Source organism: Brassica napus, chromosome C3 (assembly GCF_020379485.1).
Source record: "Brassica napus cultivar Da-Ae chromosome C3, Da-Ae, whole genome shotgun sequence".
Lineage (NCBI taxonomy): Eukaryota > Viridiplantae > Streptophyta > Magnoliopsida > Brassicales > Brassicaceae > Brassica > Brassica napus.
In genome coordinates this window covers 6,128,242-6,152,088 of record NC_063446.1, presented here as the reverse complement: position 1 = coordinate 6,152,088, position 23,847 = coordinate 6,128,242, and the positions used below count along the sequence as shown (strand labels likewise).

At 40.1% G+C, this 23,847-nt stretch overlaps 6 protein-coding genes, 1 long non-coding RNA gene and 1 pseudogene across 7 annotated transcripts; 6 read left to right on the top strand and 2 right to left on the bottom strand.

Annotated features, from left to right (window-relative positions):
- Positions 1-122: 122 nt before the first annotated feature.
- On the bottom strand, positions 123-2,138 carry LOC106387042 (annotated as a pseudogene).
- Positions 2,139-2,912: 774 nt separating this feature from the next.
- Positions 2,913-4,044, top strand: LOC106383551 (putative pumilio homolog 19). The gene has a single exon (XM_013823637.3). It carries the CDS (start codon positions 2,913-2,915, stop codon positions 3,918-3,920), a length of 1,008 nt encoding a protein of 335 aa, XP_013679091.2. The 3' UTR covers positions 3,921-4,044.
- Positions 4,045-4,623: 579 nt separating this feature from the next.
- Positions 4,624-5,001, top strand: LOC106383550 (putative pumilio homolog 20). Its single transcript, XM_013823636.2, has one exon. The coding sequence runs from the start codon at positions 4,624-4,626 to the stop codon at positions 4,999-5,001; it is 378 nt and encodes a 125-aa protein (XP_013679090.2).
- Positions 5,002-9,534: 4,533 nt separating this feature from the next.
- On the top strand, positions 9,535-10,143 carry LOC106383549 (putative pumilio homolog 19). Its single transcript, XM_013823634.2, has one exon. It carries the CDS (start codon positions 9,535-9,537, stop codon positions 10,141-10,143), a length of 609 nt encoding a protein of 202 aa, XP_013679088.1.
- Positions 10,144-13,676: 3,533 nt separating this feature from the next.
- LOC106387041 lies at positions 13,677-14,416 on the bottom strand. Its single transcript, XR_001277646.3, has 3 exons — positions 14,194-14,416; positions 13,943-14,098; positions 13,677-13,864 (listed from the first exon to the last, which is right to left on the bottom strand). It is a non-coding gene; the product is annotated as an uncharacterized LOC106387041 (long non-coding RNA).
- Positions 14,417-14,449: 33 nt separating this feature from the next.
- LOC106383548 (putative pumilio homolog 19) lies at positions 14,450-16,652 on the top strand. Its single transcript, XM_013823633.3, is given in 4 exon segments — positions 14,450-14,993; positions 14,996-15,040; positions 15,043-15,082; positions 15,084-16,652. Coding segments are annotated over 4 exon segments (1,233 nt in total). The 5' UTR covers positions 14,450-14,950; the 3' UTR covers positions 16,189-16,652.
- A 2,432-nt stretch (positions 16,653-19,084) lies between these two features.
- On the top strand, positions 19,085-22,095 carry LOC106383547 (pumilio homolog 18-like). Its single transcript, XM_013823632.3, has one exon. The coding sequence runs from the start codon at positions 19,317-19,319 to the stop codon at positions 20,364-20,366; it is 1,050 nt and encodes a 349-aa protein (XP_013679086.2). The 5' UTR covers positions 19,085-19,316; the 3' UTR covers positions 20,367-22,095.
- Positions 20,786-23,260, top strand: LOC106387038 (putative pumilio homolog 19). The gene is given in 5 exon segments (XM_013826858.3): positions 20,786-20,802; positions 21,976-22,001; positions 22,004-22,048; positions 22,051-22,090; positions 22,092-23,260. Coding segments are annotated over 5 exon segments (1,239 nt in total). The 3' UTR covers positions 23,203-23,260.
- The last annotated feature ends 587 nt before the right edge of the window (positions 23,261-23,847 follow it).

Genomic DNA, 23,847 nt, shown 5'->3' with positions numbered 1-23,847 from the left:
ACTCACTTTTGTCTGTGCTTTCTCTCATTTGTTTGGAGCAAAACCAAAACAAATGTTCAATACATGTTTATGTCTGTGAGGTAAGTGAACATACCCTTATCAGAGAAGGAGAGGTTAAGTTGTAGCTTTGGACTAACCAGCTTGATTTTTCCATCAATGGTCAATACAGGATTTAAAGCATCCAAAACTTAAGAATAAAAAACAAGATGAAACTTAGGACATAAAACCATTTGATACATAATGGTCAATGAATCTCTTACACTTTTGACTTTGAACAGAGACAATCTCATTGCTGCATGAAATTCTTGGTTTTCAAGGAGTTGACAAAGTTGTCTAATGAGCTGCATGAGGAACCTCCACTTCTGACAGAGGCTTCGAGCTTCTCTTTCAAATCCATGGCTCTCTTCCTCATATCTTCTCCTTCTTCATCCACAATCAACCTCTTCACAACTCTCTCTCCACAGTTTCTTTCTCCAGCTCTCCTTCCAAACGAATCCCAATTCTCCAAACACTCTCTAAGTACCTCGCATTAACTTTCTGATCTCCTGTAATAGGCCTGCAGATCATTGGAACACCTTCCCCAATACTCTCCAATGTTGAGTTCCATCCACAGTGACTCCAGAACCCTCCTACCGCACGATGTCTAAGAACTTCCATCTGCGGGGCCCATTTCACAATGTAACCTCTCTCTGAAACCAGCTTGCTGAACTCCTCTGGTAAGGACTCTGTCCATTCTGACCCGGGAACGGAACCTGGTCGGATCACCCATAAGAAAGGCTGGTTGCAATTACTCAACCCCCTAGCCATCTCCAACATGTCTTTGTTTTCCATTAGACCTAAGCTTCCCAAGCTTATGTAAACCACTGAGCTTGGTTTCTGCTTGTCCAACCACTCGATGCAGCTTCTGTCTTCTACTAGTAAATTAGAAGGCGCCGAAGCTGCAATGTGGAGTGGACCTATGGGATAAACCGGAACTTGTAGTTCTCGTTGCAGCCGTGACAAAGACGAGCTCTCTAGACAGCTAGCTGAGATGATGATAACCGTTGAAGCAGTTCGAGTGTTAACAGCTTCACTGTAGAGATTGATGCTATCGTCTAGTGTCCCAAATGCTGAAGTTGGTAGGTCCTTGTACCTTAGAGGATCCAACCCTGGAAACAAACTGTTTTGCACTTCAGGATCTGCAAAGTGAATAGCATTTTCATTGGTTATTACTAAATCTAAATGGGGTTTTTATAACTGATGTAAAGAGCTACAATACCTTTCATGTCGATCAAGAACTTGTCAGCGTTGAATTTGGACAAAGCAGAGCGACAGACAAAGGCAGTAGCATTAGTAGTACTGAAGATAACACTGGGAAGTTGAAACTCCTTAAATGCAGCTGCAGAGAAGTACATATACTCATCGTAGATGACACAAGCAATATCATCACGGCTGACTTGTTCTTGCAATAGTTGACCAAAACAGTGCTTGAAGCTTGCCTCGCAGATTTGGTTGAGTTTTATCAGAAAACGGAGTGCTCCGAGGTTGTTAAGATCAGAGTCAGTTAAAGTACCTGGGATGGTGAGAAACTGAAAATCAGAGAAGTCTTGGGAAGAGCTAACTCGATTGTACTGTGTCTGAATAACAGTGATGGAGAAGCCTTTGGAGTGAAGAGCCTTCCCGAGTTGCATAATAGGAGTGACGTGCCCTTGTGCAGGTACTGGAACCAACACTATCCTTCTCTTCACTAGCTTTTCATCCATTCTTTCTTCAGTGTGGGAATGAAAAGAAGTTCAAGTAGACAGATGGAACCTTCAGATCTGATGCATTGAGGATAGGAAAGCTTCAAAAACTTTATCAATTGTGTGGAAGGACAAGCACGTGGCTCGTGGCTGAGCTTTGTTGTGATCGGACATATTAAAGGCTTGCCTTGTCTTTTTCTGATAAGTCTATCTAAAATGTTTCTTTGCCACAAATATAACCAGAGGTCATAACATTGAACACCACCAAATCTTGTTCAGCCAAATCCTTAAACACCTTCCTCGCATTCTCCACCTCCCCCCAAACTTCGAATACATATCAATAAGCGAGCTAACTTCAAAACCACCAGAATTAAACGAGCACTTGATAACATACAATGTATCATCTTCCTAAATTTTCAGTAAAGCAGATTGCAACTTGCTTTAAGAAGGCTAGGGATGATGAAAAGCATCAAACTTCAAACCCTCTTCATTCATTTCTCTGAAGTTAATACCCGTTTCGAGCACAAGCCCCAATCATGACAACACATCCACTAATATCTCTCTTGGGAATTTCATCGAACACCTACCTAGCATCTGTAACACTCCCACATTCCAAGACCTTAGCTGCAGAAATTCACGTCAAGCGAGCAGTACCAGATGTCACGAGATGAGCATGAAGCTTTCGTCCTTGGCATAGAAGTCGGTTCAGCATAAGAACCGATTGACACTAACCGAAAAGACACACGGAATGTTGGAGAGTTTGTTCATGTGTGAAGGAAGATCAAAGCTTTGAAATGCTGCGGTTATTGACAAGAACAGTACGAACCGGCGTAAATGCCACGGTTAAGAATAAACCGGAAACCGCTTAAATTTGTCGGTTATGATGTAAACCAATTCAAATTTGATTTTGGTAGTTTGCTTACTTAAATAAATGGTTTGACCAGAACAAATTTACATTTAATTGAACTGTAGACTATTATTATAGAATCAAAACATTATTGAATTTGTATTATTGGTGTTGTGTTTGATATAAAACTATATGTTTAAATATAGTGATTAGTATTAACATATTACTAACAACACATAATATAAATAGGCATCATCATTCATCATTCCACATATCTCAACAGTTTCTCATTCTCTACAATCACACTACCAAAACTCAGAGTCAGAGAGAAGTTAACGTATATAATGGCAAACCGCGGCGATCACCCGACGGTTCCTCCTCCTCGTCGACGATTCACCTCACCACCAAGAAGAGTCACTCTCACTGAAGAGAATCAATCTTTACTCAACTCATTTCGCTCCTCCGCCGCCTTAACTCCTCAAGAAACGGCCACGTGTACGCAATCCTTGTTCAACCTAATGACTAGCAGCGACGCGTCCCAGTTCAGAGAGCTGGTCTCAAGACTAGGCTACGGAAGCGATCTCCGGAGGATGGTCTCGCTGCTGACGTCGAACACCGCTCCCTTCTTGCAGACCGCAAGAAACGCGAACGGCTCCAACCGCATGCAAGACCTCATCGGCAAAACAGACGACGTAGACAACCTCTTCTTGATCGCTATCTTGCGCCGCTTCTTCGACGTCATGTGCGACTGCGACTCCTCCCGCGTCGCGTTACGAGGGTTGCGAGTGTTCAGCCAGGAGAAGAGAGCGGCGATGCACGACCACGTTCTCCACGGCGCGGTTGACCTAGCGCTTGACCCTAACGGCTACGTCGTGCTGAACGAGATCATAAACGGCTTGGACCCGCGCTCTTTCTACGGAGACCGGCTCTTGTACGTGGTGGCGCGCAACGCTCACCAGTTAAGCGACCATGCTTTTGGAAGCCGTGTGGTCCAACGCGTGCTTCAGCTCAATGACTTGCGTTGCACGCGTGATGTTGCGGTTAGCCTCAGGGGCCATTGCGTTTACCTATCGCTTACAAAGTATGGAAGCTACGTCGTGGAGATGCTTTTGGATACGGAGGAGGAGGCGGTTATGGTGGCGGATGAGTTTTTGTGGGGGTGTAATGGAGAGAAGTTAGCGTTGCTGGCGAGGAATGAGTTTGGGAGTTTCGTGGTGTTGAAGGCACTGAGAGTGACGCGGGAGATGTATAGGAGGGATCTTTTTGGGGTTTTGGTGGATAAGCTCATGCCCTTTGTTCATCACTTAGGTGGGTTTCATGGACGCGTTCGAGCATTCTTGGACTCGCTTTAGCCTTTACAATTAGTTTTTTTTTTGTTTCAAAAGATTGCTATGATACATATATACTGAAAGTTGTCAGATTCTATGGTTTCTTAATGAACTCTTGTAATAAGATTTGTTACTAATAATGGTTTAAGCGATCCACATTCGATTCAACACAAGTGAGTGTAAATGGATTATTAGCATTGCCTGATGACCATGATCATGAGGATGAACCAAAAAGCTTGTTGGTGGATTCAGTCATTCACAAATGTATGGGAAGAACAAAAAAGAAGAGAGGAAACATTTCATTTCAAACATAAGTATTTCCATTTATTTTTCATGGTTTCAACAATTGCACACATCATGTTGTTATCCAATAATCCAATTTATCCTCAATAAACTTATTACACATTTATTTTGTTTTTCATAATAATCAAATCTAGTAGAGGAGTTAATTAGCAAAAACTTAGTAGTTGGTGCATGCATGTCTCCTAACGTGAATTATAAAGGGGGAGGGAGATGAGTGAAGTTTTTCGAAGTAGTAACGATATAACCTAACATTAAAAAACGAAGTCATAATGATAAAATCAGATTCTATTAAAAACGTCGCCATTTATATGCATTTACGTTCATATAAATAGGCATTATCTCAACACTTTCTCATTCTCTACAATCACACAACCAAAACTCTTTATCCTTCCAAGACACACAGAGTAAAGAGTTAACGTATATAATGGCAAACGGCGGCGATCTTACCGCCACAGGAGCATCCATCGAACAAGAGTCTCCGGTGGTTCCTCCTCCTCCTCCACGTGAAATCCCCACCGCCAATATCCCTCCTCCAAGATTCACCGCACCAAACAGAGTCAATCTTACTGAAGAGAATCAATCTTTACTCAACTCAAATCGCTCCTCAGCCGCCTTAACTCCTCAAGAAAGGAACACGTTGTTCAACTTAATGACTAGCAGCGAAGAAAACGGTGCGGCTCAGTTTAGAGAGGTGGTCTCAAGAAGCGATCTTCGGAGGATGGCCTCGTTGCTGACGTCAGATCTCGATCGTTTCTTGGAGATGGCAAGAAACAAGAACGGCTACAACCGCATACAGGAGTGAAAGTGGAAATATTTCCCCTTGAATTCACATACATACAGATTTACATCAGATTGTATACACAATACTGTTACAAAGTAAGTAGGATCATGTCCACAATTTTAGGAATATATTCTCAACAAGAATAGGAATATTCTCGATAGTATAACACCCTCCCTCAGTCGCAGCGGCGAGTTGCGAGACGCCAAGGCTGGATCGGAAACTTTGAAACAGAGACGTAGGCAGGCCTTTGGTGAAGATGTCTGCATACTGCGATGCTGCGGGGATGTGAAACACTTTGACATGTCCCATTTTAACTTTTTCTCTGACAAAGTGGATGTCAATCTCAATGTGTTTTGTGCGTTGATGTTGAACCGGATTTGAGGATAAGTAGACAGCGCTAATGTTATCACAATAGACGATCGTTGCGCGTTGAAGAGGACAATGCATTTCTAGAAGAAGGTTACGTAGCCAACAAGTTTCAGCGACTGCATTGGCGACGCCTTTGTATTCGGCCTCTGCACTAGATCGAGACACCGTTGGTTGTCTCTTTGCTGACCAAAACAGAAGGTTATCGCCGAGGAAGACACAGAAGCCTGATGTAGAGCGACGAGTTGATGGACAACCAGCCCAGTCAGCATCTGAGTATGCCGTTAGTTGTAGCTTTTGTTTCTTGAGTAGTTGAAGTCCTTTGTCCTTTGTTCCTTGTACATAACGCAATATTCTACGCAATGCTTGTAAATGAAGATCTCTTGGATCATGCATGAATAAACAAATTTGTTGAACAGCATACGCTATGTCCGGTCTTGTGAAAGTTAGATACTGGAGAGCTCCAGCTAGGCTTCTATACTGTGTAGGCTCATCAACTGGCTTGCCCACACCCTCCGCTAGTTTTGATTTCAAGTCCACCGGTGTTGAAACGGGTTTGCAATCTTGCATACCTGCACACATCAAAATTTCCTCTGCATACTTTGTCTGATGCAGAAAGAGACCTTTATCGTTGTGGATAGCTGCTATGCCCAAAAACGAGTCAATCAATCCACCACCTGTCATTGGAAATTCGCGCTTCATCGCCGCAATAATCTTCGAGGTTAGCGCTTGAGAAGAAGTGGTGAGGATGATGTCGTCTACGTATAGGAGGAGGTAAGCCATATCAGACCCTTGCCTGTAGACAAACAGAGATGCATCACTCTTACTCTGTTTAAACGCTTGAGAGGTAATGAAGGTGACAAAGCGTGCATTCCAAGCTCGAGGGGCTTGCTTAAGTCCATATATAGAGCGATTGAGTTTGCACACATAATCTGGTCTCTTCTTGTCAACAAAACCAGGCGGCTGTGACATATATATAGTCTCATCCAGGGTTCCATGAAGGAACGCATTCTGTACGTCAAGTTGATGTACCGGCCAGTCGTTAGCAAGAACAAGATGGAGTACACTTCTTATAGTTGCTGGCTTGACAACAGGACTGAAAGTCTCTGAATAATCAACGCCTTCTTCTTGAGACTTCCCATTTGCTACGAGTCGTGATTTGTGACTCTTGAAATTACCCTGCGCATCATATTTATGCTTATGCAACCAAAGACAACGGATGATGTTAGTGTCTCTTGGTTTCGGAACCAAATCATAAGTACCACTCTTAATAATGGCATCATATTCACTAGTCATCGATGGTGTCCAATTGGGATCAGTGAGAGCTTGTTTATAGCTTTTGGGTAAGGGAGATTGTGTTTGAGTAAGAAGAGAGAGAAGTTGTTTTGTTTTGCGAATACCATTCTTAGAGCGTGTGACCATTGAATGTCTTGGTACCACAGTGACTGCGGGTTCGGTATGTGTTGACTGATTCAATGTTGGAGCTGTAGTGGTGGTAGCAGCTGGAGATGTCAAGATGCTCTGAAGGAGAGGTGAGTCATCTGATTCATCGGTTATAAAGTCATACGTGGACACAACTGGTTTGCGAGAGTCGTTGTACGGAAAGGAAGATTCATCAAAGGTAACATGTCGTGAGATGATGATCTTTCTGGTCTGTAGATCGAAGCATCTGTAACCTCGATGGTAGTTGGGGTGACCGAGGAAGATGCAACGAGAAGACCGAGGTGAGAGTTTAGAAGTAGTTGCATGGTTTTGATTTGGAAAACATAGGCAGCCAAAAACTCTGAGGTGAGAATACGAAGCTGGCCTGTGAAAAAGCTTAGTATAAGGAACTTGATCTTTTATGGACTTGGAAGGAAGAAGGTTGAGGATATGAACAGATGTATGAAGTGCCTCAACCCAAATGTAGACGGAAGATTAGCTTGAAAAAGCAAGGTTCGAACAGAGTTGTTAATCGTCCGTATCATCCTTTCGGATCGTCCATTTTGTTGAGACGTATAGGGACAAGAAAAACGAAACTCGATACCTTTTTGCGCGAACAAGGTATGAAACTTAGAGTTGTTATACTCTGTTCCATTATCGCATTGAAGGTTTTTGATTTTAGAATTGAAATGAGTTTCAACGTAATTGGAGAAGAGAAGAAACTTCGAGTACACGTCTTCCTTAGATCTTATTGGAAAAACCCACAAAAAATGTGTGAACTGATCCAAGAAAAGAACGTAGTATTTCATTCCACTAAGATTAAGAACTGGAGATGTCCATACGTCAGAGTGGATGATCTCGAAGGGAGCAGTAACAGTTGTATCCGAATTTGAAAAAGGTAACTTTATTTGTTTTCCAATTTGACAAGCGTCGCAAACAGACGAAAGATCATGTTTATTACAAAGCAAATTGTTGGAAGAAATCAAAGAAGAAAGTGTTTGGTTGCTCGAGTGAGCTAAGCGACGATGCCAAGTGTTTGCGGAAGTTGAAAGAAAAGCTGAGTGCCCAGGAGTGAGCTTATTTGTGGATGAAAAGACAGGATAGAGATCCCCTGTACTGTTACTGCGGAGAATCGTCCGTTGAGTTCGAAGGTCCTTCACAGAAAAGCCAAACGGATCAAACTCAATAGAACATGAATTATCTTTGGTAAACTTACGAACAGAGACGAGATTTTTAATAATGGAAGGAGTAACCAAGACAGAATTAAGCTTGAGAGGTTTATAAGGAGTATGAAAAGAAAGACAACCCGTTTTAGTTATTGGAATACTTCCCCCATTGGCGACCGTGACAGTGTGATTGGTGCCAGTGTTAAAAGTGGTTCTTAGATTACCTGAGTTGTTCGTCAGGTGAGCGGTAGCGCCGGAGTCCATGTACCACTGATGATCAGACGGCTCCATTAGCGTCATTGTGTTAAACGCAGACGCAAAGTCCGTAGTTGGGACGAGGTTAGCAGCACCAGGGAGTTGAGCTTGCGTTTGGAGGTGAAGCGCTTGTGGAGTGGAGTTTGGGCGCGGTCCAAGGATGCCAGGAGTGGAGTATTGTGCCGGAGAAGACCACTGAGGAGCTTGACTGTGTCCCCAAAACGGATAAGCATTTGGCCAGTATGGCACACCCCATTGATTGTACATAGGGCGTTGTTGGTTGTTGCGACCACGGCCTCTGTTTTTGCGGTTGGAACCTCTGTTATTGAAGAACCGTTGCTGCTGTTGTGGTTGAACGGGGCGCGATGATTGAGAAGAATCCGTGACATTGAGAACCTTGACCAGTGGAGACTTGTTTCCTTTGTTGAGACGCTCTTCCTCTAGAACTAGCATTGAACGAGCTTGATCATAGGTAGGGAACGGTTGGCGATGCATGATGACGTTGATTATGTTGGCAAATTTGTCACTAAGCCCATTGACCATGTAAGTTACCAGAGTCCTCTCAGAAACTGGAGCATCAACATTGGCAAGTAGATCGGAGATAGACTTTAGGTCCTGGCAGTAATCTTGAATTGTTTGATCGCCAATTGTTTTGGTGCGCAACTCATGATCAAGTCGTATGGCACGAGCCTCCTTGTTGTCCCTGAAATAGTTCTCGATGCGAGTCCATATTTCTCTAGCAGTTCCTCCGGTCTTGAAGACTATGCGGAAGAGATCTTTGGAGAGTGTTCCATAGATCCATAGTTTGACCAACCCGTCACGTTTGGTCCATTGTTGATCGTTGTCATTGGTTGGGAGAAGAGTACCGTTAAGGTGTCCATCGACATCAAAACTTTGGCAATGTGTGAGAAAAAGCTCTCTTCATGCGTCATAGTTGAGTTCTTTGTTGTCAAGGATGACTGGGATGTGATTTTTGATGTTATTGACACCGTAGATGCGTTCAAGATGATTCGCGGGAGCAGCAGGGGCAGCCATGAGAGAAAGAACGAGAGAGAGGTGAAGAATAGAGATTTTAGAAGAAAGTAGGGAAGAAATGGTTCAGGATCGATGAACCTTCTGATACCATGAAAGTGGAAATATTTCCCCTTGAATTCATATACAGATTTACATCAGATTATATACACAATACTGTTACAAAGTAAGTAGGATCATGTCTACGATTTTAAGAATATATTCTCAACAAGAATAGGAATATTCTCGATAGTCTAACAAGGAGCTACTCGGAAAAACAGATGAGGTGGACACCTTCTTCGTTAACGCTATCTCGCGCCGCTTCTTACACATCATGGCCGACTTGCACGCTTCCCGCGTTGCGATGCAAGGGATGCGAGTTTTCAGCCAGGCGAAGAAAGCAGCAATGTACGACTATGTTCTCCACCACGCGGTTAACCTGGCGTGTGACCGAGGCGGCTACACGGTGCTGAAACAAATCATAAACGACTGGTGCGCCTTAGGCCACTTTTTCTACAGAGACCAGCTCTTGTACATAGTCGCGCTAAACGCTCTCCGCTTAAGCTACGATCCTCATGGGAACTACGTGGTCCAACACGTGCTTCGACTCAATGACTTGCGTTGCACGCATAACGTTTCAGTTAACCTCAGTGGCCATTGCTTTGGCCTCTCGTTTACGAAGTTGGGAAGCTACTTCGTGGGGAAGCTTTTGGATACTGAGGAGGCGGGAGAAGTTGTGGTGGGAGAGTTTTTGTGGTGTTATGGAGAGAGCTTGGTGCAGCTGGCAAGGAGTGAGTTCGGGAGTTTCGTGGTGTGGAAGGCACTGAGAGTGATGCAGGAGAGGAATGGGGATTTGTTTTGGCGTTTGGTGAATAAGCTCATGCCCTTTATTCAGCTCTTGCGTGGACACAGAATTGGAACATTCCTGGACTCGCTTTGTTAGCTTGGTCACAGTGTCTGCAGGTTCTATTGCTACGATATATGCTGAAAGTTGTTAGATTCTATGGTTTGCTTAATAAACTCTTGTAATGAGATTTGTCACTAATGATTGTAAACCATCTTCATTCGATTCAATATAACACAAAGTGAGTGCAAATGGATTATTAGCATTGCCTTATGACCATGATCATGAGGAAGAACCAAAAAGCTTGTTGGTGGACTCAGTCATTCACAAATGTATTGGAAGAACAAAAAAAAAGAGGAATTAATTCATTTCAAACATATCGAGGAAAACACTGGACAACATATATAAGTAAAACCTGCAGGTTTGACAAATTTAAATTATCTTGACAATTTTAAAAATTTGAACTAATATATAAATTACTATTATTTTTTTAATTAACAAATCTTAATTGTAGTTAATATGGTGAATGAGATTCATATGAGCCTTCACATGCTTACACTGATGGATTTTTTAATACATTTATCATGTTCTACAACATTTTCGTTACAACACTTTAATTAAAGTTATTTACAGTCCATGTTGAAAAATTTATTTCCAAAAATGAATTTATAAATAATAAGAGAATTTCTACCAATAATAAAGAAAACGAAAAGAAATTCGCTAGATGATTTTATCACTCATTACCCGAGGAATAAATTGGATTTGAAGAAACTAAAACAATTTCTAAGTATAATTCGAAGTAGCCGAATTTGAAACTTGCTACTTTGGAAGCAATTAAATCTTTAGAAAGACTTAATTTTTTTATAAAGGAGGAAAATGTATGAGTGATTTGAAAAAAAAAATATAGTAACGGTTAGCCTGCCAGATCTCTTAAAGTTACTATGTAGTCATAACCTCCTTACTAGTTTCAAACAAATCATTAATATTCACTAATCACTAATCTTCTCCTTGTTATTATAATTTACTTTATTAATTTAGTAAATAATTAGATATGATTGTGTTTGATTGTTTTTATTAGTTTCAAATATGTTAAGTTATATTTGAGATTTCGTAAATAGGGTACCTAAGCTAATAATAAGAGATATATTTTAATTAGTGCTGACATATTTGTATTTTAACTACAACTTAAACCTATAAAACATATTTGTATTTTAACTACAACTTAAACCTATAAAACAAATATACAATTTAGATATGTGGAGTGATGAATTATCATAATCCAATTTATCGTCAATTTTTTTTATTAAACCTTTATTTTTTATAATAATCAATCTAGCAGACGAGTTAATTAACAAAAACTCAGTAGTGGTGCATGCATGTCTCCTAACGGGAATTATAAAGGTGGAGGGAGATGAGCGAACTTTTCAAAGTAGTAACAATATAACCTTACAGTCCCTTGGATGTTGGGAGGTGACTTCAATCAAATTATCCATCCTTCTGAGCACTCAAGTACTGAAGTTGATCACTTAACTGCCAGCATGGTAGAATTAAGCGACTGCTTCCACCACATGAGCTTGTATGACCTACGATATCATGGCTCTCACTTCACCTGGTCAAACAAACAACCTGATTCCCCTATCACCAAAAAACTCGACCGCCTTCTCATCAATAGCCAAATCCTCAACCTCTTCCCTAACTGCACCGCTTCTTTCCTCCCCTCCCTTACATCTGATCACTGTCCCTGTCTTGTTGACCTAGCCTATAAAACTCCTTCCCATGGAACCAGACCCTTTAAATTCTATAACTACCTAGCCAAACACCCCAGTTTTCACCAAGTGGTATTAGAAGCGTGGACACAAGCCGGAAGCACTGCCTGGAATCTCTCAGCCTTATGCTGGAAGCAGAAACAGATAAAGAGCACTTTAAAATCACTAAATAAAGATAATTTTTCCCAAATTCAGTTGAGAGTTAGTGAGGCTAACCGTTTGTTTCAAGTTGTGCAGGTGCAAGCAATGCAATCCCCAAGTTCTGAGCTTTTTGAACTGGAAAAAGAAGTGTCTCAACGCTGGCATTTCCTGAGAATGATTGAAGAGAGTTACTTTAAACAACGCTCCAGAATCAATTGGCTCAAAGAAGGTGATCACAATACCACTTACTTCTTCCGGATCGTACAAACACGGATCAACTACAATACCATCACATCCTTCCTCCTCTCCTCTGGCGTCATCTTATCAGATCCACTCGACATGTCTTCGCATGCGATTCAACACTTTACCAGCATCCTTGGGCCTTGCCCTACTCCTATGATGGGAATTAACTCTCCACCAGCTTGGTTCAACTCTCTGGTCCCCTACTCATGCTCCCCTACTGAGAGCCTTCTCATGACTTCAATACCTACATCAGAGGAAATTGCATCAGTCGTGCAAAAGCTCAGTGCAAACAAAGCTCCGGGTCCAGATGGTCTAACCTCGGGTTTTTATAAATCTTCTTGGGTTATCTTGGGCTCTGAAGTTGTCAACTCCGTTCGCCAATTTTTCCTCACCTCCTTCATGCCTTTAGCCACAAACTCCACTATACTCTCCCTCGTCCCGAAGCATCCAGGAGCGTCGAAGATAACAGATTACCGGCCCATCTCCTGCCTAAACACTATCTATAAGGTCGTGTCTAGGCTACTGGTGAAGAGACTAAAACCTATCTTGTCCTCGTTGATAGCCCCCAACCAAACTGCGTTTGTGAAAGGAAGGCTATTAGTTGAGAATACTTCACTTGCGGGAGAGCTAATAAATGGATATCACAAGACAAATGGTACAAAAAGAATAACAATCAAGGTTGATATAGCGAAGGCTTTCGATACCTTGTCTTGGGCTTTCCTTCTCTCTTGTCTCGAGGGATTAAACCTCCCGCCGCTCTTCATCTCCTGGATCCGTGCCTGCATCTGTACTACGAGTTTCACAGTAGGCTACAATGGCGAGGTCAATGGGTACTTCAAAGGGACTAGAGGCTTGCGTCAAGGGGATCCTCTCTCCCCTTATCTCTTCGTAATTGCCCTGAATAATCTGTCTTTCATGCTAAAACAAGCTGCACAACAGATGAAATTCAATTACCATCTAAACTGTGCATCTACTAAAATGACCCACTTATGTTTTGCTGATGACTTACTGATATTCATTGATGGAACTTTGGACTCGGTTCAAGCTGTTCTGCAGGTCCTCAGGGATTTCGAACAACGTTCTGGTCTAGCTGTGAGTGTCCACAAAACATCATTCTTTGCCTCGGGTCTAACAGCAGCAGAGACCGACCTGGTGCAATTCTCCACGGGTATGCCTCTGGGGTCCCTGCCTGTGCGGTAACTGGGAGTGCCATTATGTACCCAGAAGCTTACTCTCCTTAATAGTGAAGGCCTCCTGCAACAGATCAAAACAAAATTCTCATCATGGAGTGTCAAGTCTCTATCCTTTGCAGGTCGGTTGCTACTAATAAAAACGGTTATTGCTGGAATAACTACCTTTTGGTGCTCAACGTTTATCCTACCCAAGGCGTGTGTCAAGCGTATCAACTCTTTGTGTGGCGTGTTTCTCTGGCAAGGAAACATTGAGAGCCATCACTCCGCAGGAGTCTCTTGGGAACATATTACCAGACCAAAAATTGAAGGAGGCTTAGGGATAAATGACCTCTCTCTTTGGAACAAAGCCTGCTGTCTCAAGCTCATTTGGCTCCTCTTCTTCCAAGCTGGTTCTGTTTGGGTTGCTTGGTTTTGAGAAGAAGTTCTACAAGGTGATCTGAGTAACTTATGGACAGTATCTCCCCGCAGGCGCTTCTCCTGGCAAGTTAACAAATTGCTCAAGCTCAGTCCCCTTGTCTACAATTGGATCAAACTCAGAGTAGCAAATGGACTAACCTGTCGTATTTGGACGGACAATTGGTCTCCAGTTAAGAACCAACTCATCACTAGGGATTCAAGACATGGCAACTCTTGCATCGCTTCACTCCAACGGTACTTGGCTTCTCCCTCCTGCTCGATCGGATAGACAGGTTGAGGTTCAAGCTCTGCTCACTACAATCCATCTTACAAATGAGGACGACTTTTACGAATGGGAAATTGAAGGGAGGGTTCATCAGAACTACTCGATTGGAATGGTTTACGCTAACCTGCGTGTCCAAGGCCCAGCGGTAACTTGGTGTAACATTGTCTGGAACAAGGGAGGAATTCCTAGACATAGTTTCCTCACTTGGCTCTTTGTGCTCAACCGCTGCCCAACCAGGGACAGAATAATCGGTTGGGGCCTCCAAACCTCTTCTTCGAATGTCCCTACACTTGGAACATCTGGAGTGTGATGGCGTTACGTTGCGGGATAACGCCAGAGCGTAATTGGAGCAGATCCCTTGACCAACTTCATGCAATGAGCAGCAGATCGCCTAAGGGAATATTAACACTACTCTGTTGGCAAGGATGTATTTACTGGTCAATGGTCGACTACATCGAAACATCTTCCGATCACCAGAATCAATGTCTCGGTTCCTCGACAGGCAGATCCGTGATCGTATTCTATCATTCCGAGAGCAAAACCCTAGGGCATCATCTACAATGATGCAGCAATGGCTGAGTTGAGTATCTTCCATCACCGATTCTGTCCCTCTCCTCTGAATCATCGTCGCGTTTTCTCCCCGACGTTTCATTATTATCAAAGCTCTCTTCTTCTATATGTGGGCTTGGGTTAAGTTAGGTTTATTGATATGAGATTCTGTCTCTGGGCTGGGCTGGGCTCTTAAAACAAACTAAAGCCATTTGGGTTTGTAACATTTTATTTCCTTTTGTTTTTAATATGAAAAACCAGGTCAAAAAAAAAAAAAAACAATATAACCTTACATTAAAAAACGAAGCCATAATGATAAAAAAAAAGACTCTATGAAACGGAAAAGAATACTCCAGCAACGTCGCCATGTATATGTATATACGTTCATATAAATAGGCATCATCATTCATCACTCCACATATCTCAACACTTTCTCATTCTCTACAATCACACAACCAAAACCCTTCATCCTTCCAAGACAAAGAGCAAAGAGTTAACGTATATAATGGCAAACGGCGGCGATCTCCGTTCTACCGCCGCAGGATCATCCATCGAACAAGAGTCTCCGGTGGTTCTTCCTCCTCCTCCACGTGAAATCCCCACCGCCAATATCCCTCCTGCAAGATCCACCGCACCAAATACAGTCAATCTTACTGAAGAGAATCAATCTTTAGTCAACTCATTGCGCTACTACACCGCCTTAACTCATCAAGAAAGGGAGACGTTTATGCAGTCGTTGTTCAACTTAATGACTAGCAACGAAGAAGACGGTGCGGCTCAGTTTGGAGAGGTGGTCTCAAGAAGCGATCTTCCGAGGATGGCCTTGTTGCTGACGTCAGATCTCGATCGTTTCTTGGAGATGGCAAGAACCAAGAACGGCTCCAAACGCATACAGGAGCTACTCGGAATAACAGACGACCTGGACACCTACTTCTTTAACGCTATAACGCGCCGCTTCTTCCGCTTCATGACCGACTATGAGGCGTCCAGAGTCGGGACGCAAGGGATGCATGTTTTCAGCCAGGAGAAGAAAAAAACTATGTACGAGCACGTTCTCCGCCACGCGATTCCCCTGGCGTGTGACCCAAGCGGCTTCGCCGTGCTGAAAGAAATCATAGACAGCTTGGGCAATCCTTTCTACAGAGGCCGGCTCTTGGACATAGTCGCGCAGAACGCTCTCTACTTAAGCTACAATGCTCATGGGAACTACGTGGTCCAACACGTGCTTCGACTGAATGACTTACGTTGCACGCATAACGTTGCAGTTAGCCTCAGGGGGCGTTGCTTTGGCCTCTCGTTTACGAAGTTTGGAAGCTTTGTCGTGCAGAAGCTTTTGGATACAGAGGAGGAGGCGGTTATGGTGGTGAGAGAGTTGGTGCGGTGTGATGAAGAGAGTTTGGTGAGGCTGGCGAGGAGTGATTACGGGAATTACGTGGCGGTGAAGGCACTGAGAGTGATGGAGGAGAGGAATCGGATCGATTTGTTTTGGGATTTGGCGAATAAGCTCAGGCCCTACGTTCATCTCTTGCGTGGACGCAGAATTGGAGCAATCCTGAGCTCGCTTAATTAGATTTGTCTCAATGGCCTGCATGCAGGTTCTATTGCTTACGATATATGTATGCTGAAAGTTGTTAGATTCTGTGGTTTGCTTAATGAATTCTTGTAATGAGATTTGTCACTAATGATGGTAAGCGAGCCACATTTGATTCAACACAAAGTGAGTGTAAATGGTAAAATGGATTGTTAGCATTGCCTTATCACCATGATCATGAGGATGGATTCATTCACAATGTATGGGAAGAACAAAAAAAAGAGAGGAATTAATCCATTTCAAACATATTGAGACTGGACCAACATAAGTAAAACCTGCAGGTTTGACAAATTTAGTTATCTTGACAATTTTAAAATTTGAACTAATATATAGATTACTGTTACTTTTAATTAACAAATCTTAATTGTAGTTAGTATGGTGAATGAGATTACGTATGACGGTATGAGCCCTTACATGCTTATACTGCTGGATTTTGTTTTATATTTTTCAAGTTCTACAACATTTTAATTAAAGTTATTTACAGTGCAATGTTGAAAATTTTATTTCCAAAAATGAATCTATGAATAATAAGAGAATTTATACCAATAGTAAAGAAAACAAAAAGAAATTCGCTATATGATTTTATCACTCGCTACATGATGAGGTAATTGGAGTTGAAGAACAAAAACAATTTCGAAGGATAATTTGAGTAGCCTGTCATTAACATTAAAAGTCCAAGATATATTCAGTGAAACATTTGGGAAGAAAGAACAAATGAAAATTCTTTCAAATTATGGAATGGTATACCAAACTTGCTACTTTTGAAAGCAATTAAATCTTTAGAAAGACTGAATTTTATAAAATATACAAATAATAAAGGGGGAAAATGGGTGAGTGATTTGAAAAAAAAAGGTATACGTTAGCCTACCAGATCTCTTAAAGTTACTATGTAGTCTTTTTTTTTAAGCCGATAATTCTACCTGTCGCGTACGAGGATTCACTTCTGAATCCATCGCATGAGCCGCCCTATGGGTTTAGACTTGACGGTACTTTTTGCGCCATGCTTCAGATCTTTTATAAACTTTTTTTTTCTTAATTCGCATAATTCCGCATTCTCCGGGAATTGAAACTCAGACTTCCCAGTGTAAAAGTATTAATGAACCTTTGGTCAAACCACTGGAACAAGGGACTTCCACACAGGTTACTATGTAGTCATGACTATATATATATATACATCCTTACTACTGTAGTTTCAAACAAATCATTAATTTTCTCCTTGTTATTATAGTTACTTTATTCATTTAGTAAATAATTAGATATGAATGAGTTTGATTGTTTTTAGTTTCAAATATGTTAAGTTATATTTGAGATTTCTTAAATATTAACTTACCTAAGCTAATAATAAGAAATATATTTTAATACTCTTCTGAAGGTTAACCGCTCATAGGATGAACCTCTAGGTTCACCACTAAAATAACCAATAAAAAGTTGACAACTCATACTGTTTAAAGAAATAAGATAAACAATAGTTATAAAATAAAATTAATTACTGAAAAATAAAAATTTTAACATTGTTAACGCCGTCAGCAAAATACTAAACCATAAATCTTAAACACTAAATCCTAACGGCTTTAACAACATTAAAAAAAATCTTTTTTTTAGACAATTACTACTATATTTTTATTTTTTATTTCAAAAACATAATATGGCTTGACAATTTTTAATTGTATGGCAAGCCTAAAGATTTACACTAGGGGATGAACCCAAGACTAACTCATATTTTAATTAGTGTTGACATATTTGTATTTTAACTACAGCTTAAACCTATAAAACAAATATACAATTTAAATATTATCTTTCTTTCTTTTTGAGAAAAATTAAATATTATCTTTAAGACAATGGTGATGATTGGTTCAACTGTGGTTCTAAAAATTTTACTGTAAAAGTTTAGCCGTAGGTAAATTGGTTGTAGCTGTAAAGTTGTTACTCTAGATTTTTTTGCAGAAACTTTTGTTGTAGTTAAATTTGTTGTAGCTGTAAATTATAAGCTGTAGATATTTTAAAATAAAATATGTAAAATTTGTAATGTATATATAAAATAATTATTTTTTATCAATTAAATAATTTATATTAATATTTTTTATAAATTCTCAAAGTTTATTGCTATTTAAAATGTGATATGTAAATAATATATATTTTTTAAAAAAATATTTCAATAATTTTTACAACACCCAAAATTGAATTAAATATTTATAGATGTTTTTAACTATGATTATCTAATTTTGATATTAGAGATAAATTTTTTTTTTTTTACAGATTCTACAGCCTATAAAAGAAATTTTTAGGTTTTTTACCTAAAATACATTAAAAAAAATTTTGCTTTAATTTTTTTGCTGTAAGTAAAGCATGATTGGTAAAAGTTTATAGAAACTTGATTTAGGCTTTAACTATTAAAAATAAAGCTACAACATGATTGATAAAGTTCGGTGATTTAAAAATAAATAAAGCTAAAGTAACGAGATAAAGCCCAACCAATCATCCCCGATATAGCCACATACAATCTACATCAACGATATAAAACCTTCTCAGGACAAAAATAAGCAGTTTTATATAGAAATATAAGTTATAAAATATAGTATATTTATTTTTATAAAATTAATTTCTGTGAGATATCACGCATGTTCATTACTTAATAATATTATAATTATGTTAAAAGAATATTATAGTTTATTCTTGTAATTATTTCCATTTATTTTTCATGGTTTCAACAGTTTCACACAACATCTTGTTATCCAATAATCCAATTTATTCTCAACACACTTATAACTTATTACACATTTATTTTTTATTTTATTTTTTATAATAATCAATCTAGTAGACGAGTTAATTAACAAAAACTCAGTAGTGGTGCATGCATGTCTCGTAACGTGAATTATAAAGGTGGAGGGAGATGAGTGAAGTTTTTCGAAGTGATAACAATATAACCTAACATTAAAAAACGAAGTCATAATAATGATAAAATCAGATTCTATTAAAAACGCCGCCATTTATATGCATTTACGTTCATATAAATAGGCATTATCTCAACACTTTCTCATTCTCTACAATCACACAACCAAAACTCTTTATCCTTCCAAGACACACAGAGTAAAGAGTTAACGTATATAATGGCAAACGGCGGCGATCTTACCGCCACAGGAGCATCCATCGAACAAGAGTCTCCGGTGGTTCCTCCTCCTCCACGTGAAATCCCCACCGCCAATATCCCTCCTCCAAGATTCACCGCACCAAACAGAGTCAATCTTACTGAAGAGAATCAATCTTTACTCAACTCAATTCGCTCCTCAGCCGCCTTAACTCCTCAAGAAAGGAACACGTTGTTCAACTTAATGACTAGCAGCGAAGAAAACGGTGCGGCTCAGTTTAGAGAGGTGGTCTCAAGAAGCGATCTTCGGAGGATGGCCTCGTTGCTGACGTCAGATCTCGATCGTTTCTTGGAGATGGCAAGAAACAAGAACGGCTCCAACCGCATACAGGAGCTACTCGGAAAAACAGATGAGGTGGACACCTTCTTCGTTAACGCTATCTCGCGCCGCTTCTTACACATCATGGCCGACTTGCACGCTTCCCGCGTTGCGATGCAAGGGATGCGAGTTTTCAGCCAGGCGAAGAAAGCAGCAATGTACGACTATGTTCTCCACCACGCGGTTAACCTGGCGTGTGACCGAGGCGGCTACACGGTGCTGAAACAAATCATAAACGACTGGTGCGCCTTAGGCCACTTTTTCTACAGAGACCAGCTCTTGTACATAGTCGCGCTAAACGCTCTCCGCTTAAGCTACGATCCTCATGGGAACTACGTGGTCCAACACGTGCTTCGACTCAATGACTTGCGTTGCACGCATAACGTTTCAGTTAACCTCAGTGGCCATTGCTTTGGCCTCTCGTTTACGAAGTTGGGAAGCTACTTCGTGGGGAAGCTTTTGGATACTGAGGAGGCGGGAGAAGTTGTGGTGGGAGAGTTTTTGTGGTGTTATGGAGAGAGCTTGGTGCAGCTGGCAAGGAGTGAGTTCGGGAGTTTCGTGGTGTGGAAGGCACTGAGAGTGATGCAGGAGAGGAATGGGGATTTGTTTTGGCGTTTGGTGAATAAGCTCATGCCCTTTATTCAGCTCTTGCGTGGACACAGAATTGGAACATTCCTGGACTCGCTTTGTTAGCTTGGTCACAGTGTCTGCAGGTTCTATTGCTACGATATATGCTGAAAGTTGTTAGATTCTATGGTTTGCTTAATAAACTCTTGTAATGAGATTTGTCACTAATGATTGTAAACCATCTTCATTCGATTCAATATAACACAAAGTGAGTGCAAATGGATTATTAGCATTGCCTTATGACCATGATCATGAGGAAGAACCAAAAAGCTTGTTGGTGGATTCAGTCATTCACAAATGTATTGGAAGAACAAAAAAAAGAGAGAGGAATTAATTCATTTCAAACATATCGAGGAAAAGACTGGACCAACATAAGTAAAACCTGCAGGTTTGAAAAATTTAAATTATCTTGACAATTTTAAAATTTGAACTATTATATAAATTACTATTATTGTTTTAATTAACAAATCTTAATTGTAGTTAATATGGTGAATGAGATTACGTATGAGCCTTTACATGCTTACACTGATGGATTTTTTAATATATTTTTCATGTTCTACAACATTTTCGTTATAAGACTTTTAATTAAAGTTATTTACAGTCAATGTTGAAAATTTTACTTCCAAAAATGAATTTATAAATAATAAGAGAATTTCTACCAATAATAAAGAAACACACAAAGAAATTCCCTAGATGATTTTATCACTCATTACATGATGAAGAAATTGGAGTTGAAAAAAACAATTTTCTAAGGATAATTTGAAGTAGCCGAATTTGAAACTTGCTACTTTGGAAGCAATCAAATCTTTAGAAAGACTTAATTTTTTTTATAAAGGAGGAAAATGTATGAGTGATTTGAAAAAAAAGGTATACGTTAGCCTGCCAAATCTCTTAAAGTTACTAGGTAGCCTCCTTGCTAGTTTCAAACAAATCAGTAATCTTAACTAATCACTAATCTTCTCCTTGTTATTATAATTTACTTTATTAATTTAGCAATAATTAGATATGATTGTGTTTGATTGTTTTTATTAGTTTCAAATATGTTAAGTTATATTTGAGATTTCGTAAATAGCGTACCTAAGCTAATAATAAGAGATATATTTTAATTAGTGCTGACATATTTGTATTTTAACTAAAACTTAAACCTATAAAACAAATATACAATCTAAATATTATCTTTAAGACAATATATAGCCACATATATACAATCTACATTAATGATACAAAAACTTCTCAAAGACAAAAAAACAGTTTTATAAAAACAATATAAGTTATAAAATATATTATATTTTTTATAAAATTAATTTATGTGAGATATCACGCATGCATGTTCATTACTTAGTAATATTATAATTATGTTAAAAAGAATATTTGTTTACTCTTGCAATTATTTCTATTTATTTTTCATGGTTTCAACAGTTTCACACATCATCTTGTTATCTCATAATCCAATTTATCCTCAAATTTGTTTTATTAAACCTTTATTTTTTATAATAATCAATCTAGTAGACGAGTTTATTAACAAAAACTCAGTAGTGGTGCATGCATGTCTCCTAACATGAATTATAAAGGTGGAGGGAGATGAGTGAAGTTTTCAAAGTAGTAACAATATAACCTAACATCAAAAACGAAATCATAATGATAAAAATTAGATTCTATAAAATGGAAATCAAAGAATACTCCAGCAACGTCGCCATGTTGTATTTACGTTCATATAAATAGGCATCATCATTCATCACTCCACATATCTCAACACTTTCTCATTCTCTCCAATCACACAACCAAACCCCTTCATCCTTCCAAGACAAAGAGCAAAGAGTTAACGTATATAATGGCAAACGGCGGCGATCTCCGTCCTACCGCCGCAGGATCATCCATCGAACAAGAGTCTCCGGTGGTTCTTCCTCCTCCTCCACGTGAAATCCCCACCGCCAATATCCCTCCTGCAAGATCCACCGCACCAAATACAGTCAATCTTACTGAAGAGAATCAATTTTTAGTCAACTCATTGCGCTACTACACCGCCTTAACTCATCAAGAAAGGGAGACGTTTATGCAGTCGTTGTTCAACTTAATGACTAGCAACGAAGAAGACGGTGCGGCTCAGTTCAGAGAGGTGGTCTCAAGAAGCGATCTTCCGATGATGGGCTTGTTGCTGACGTCAGATCTCGATCGTTTCTTGGAGATGGCAAGAAACAAGAACGGCTCCAACCGCATACAGGAGCTACTCGGAATAACAGACGACCTGGACATCTTCTTCTTTAACGCTATAACGCGCCGCTTCGTCAACTTCATGACCGACTATGAGGCGTCCAGAGTTGGGACGCAAGGGATGCAAGTTTTCAACCAGGAGAGGCAAAAAACTATGTACGACTACGTTCTCGACAACGCGATTCACCTGGCGTGTAACCGAACCGGCTACGCCGTGCTGAAAAAAATCATAGACGGCTTGGGCCATTTGTTCTACAGAGACCGGCTCTTGGACATAGTGGCGCAAAACGCTCTCCGCTTAAGCTACCACGCTCATGGGAACTACGTGGTCCAGCACGTGCTTAGATTGAATGACTTGCGTTGCACGCATAACGTTGGAGTTAGCCTCAGCGACCGTTGCTTTGGCCTTTCTTTTACGAAGTCTGGAAGCCACGTCGTGCAGACGCTTTTGGATACGGAGGCGGCGGCGGCTGTTATGGTGGTGGAAGAGTTGCTGCGGCGTGATGAAGAGAGTTTGGTGAGGCTGGCGAGGAGTGAGTACGGGAATTACGTGGTGTTGAAGGCACTGAGAGTGATGCGGGAGAGTAGGAATAGGATGTATTTGTTTTGGCGTTTGGCGAATAAGTTCAGGCCCTACGTTCATCTCTTGCGTGGACGCAACGTTGGTGAATACTTGTACTGGCTTCGTTAGATTTGTCACAATGCCTGCAGGTTCTATTGCTACGATATATGCTGAAAGTTGTTAGATTCTCTGTGGTTTGCTTAGTAAACTCTTGCAATGAGATTTGACACTAATGATGGTAAGCCATCTACATTCGATTCAAGATAACAAAAAGAGAGGAATCAATCCATATTTCAAACTAGCAATGTTTCGAGAAAAAGACAAAAGATGAAAGGAAACGAGAGATCAACAATAAGTATGTAGGATTCTCTCTTTTATGTTTATTAGAATAACTCTGAAAGCACTCGCGCAATAGATTTCACTTGAGTAGATCACCTGAAAAAAATTCATGAACAGGTGCAGAGGATGGTTAGTGTTAGTAAAACCTGTACATATATACATATCAGAACCAAATCAATCAAGGATTCAAACTGAGACTGTTTTGTCAGAGTAACAGTGTTTAGAGGATGAGTGCACCTCTAGCTAAATATGAATGAATGGCTTATAGTACATCAAGCAAATTCAAGAAAAAGATACAGATCTACCAAACACTAGGCATTGTGATTAGGAGAAAGTGTTAGTTAAGAGACATTAAGCTAATAGTAATGCGATTCAATTAACATTGTGCTGAGCAATCACATTCAATTTCTGAATTTCAATTCCCAAATGGCAGAT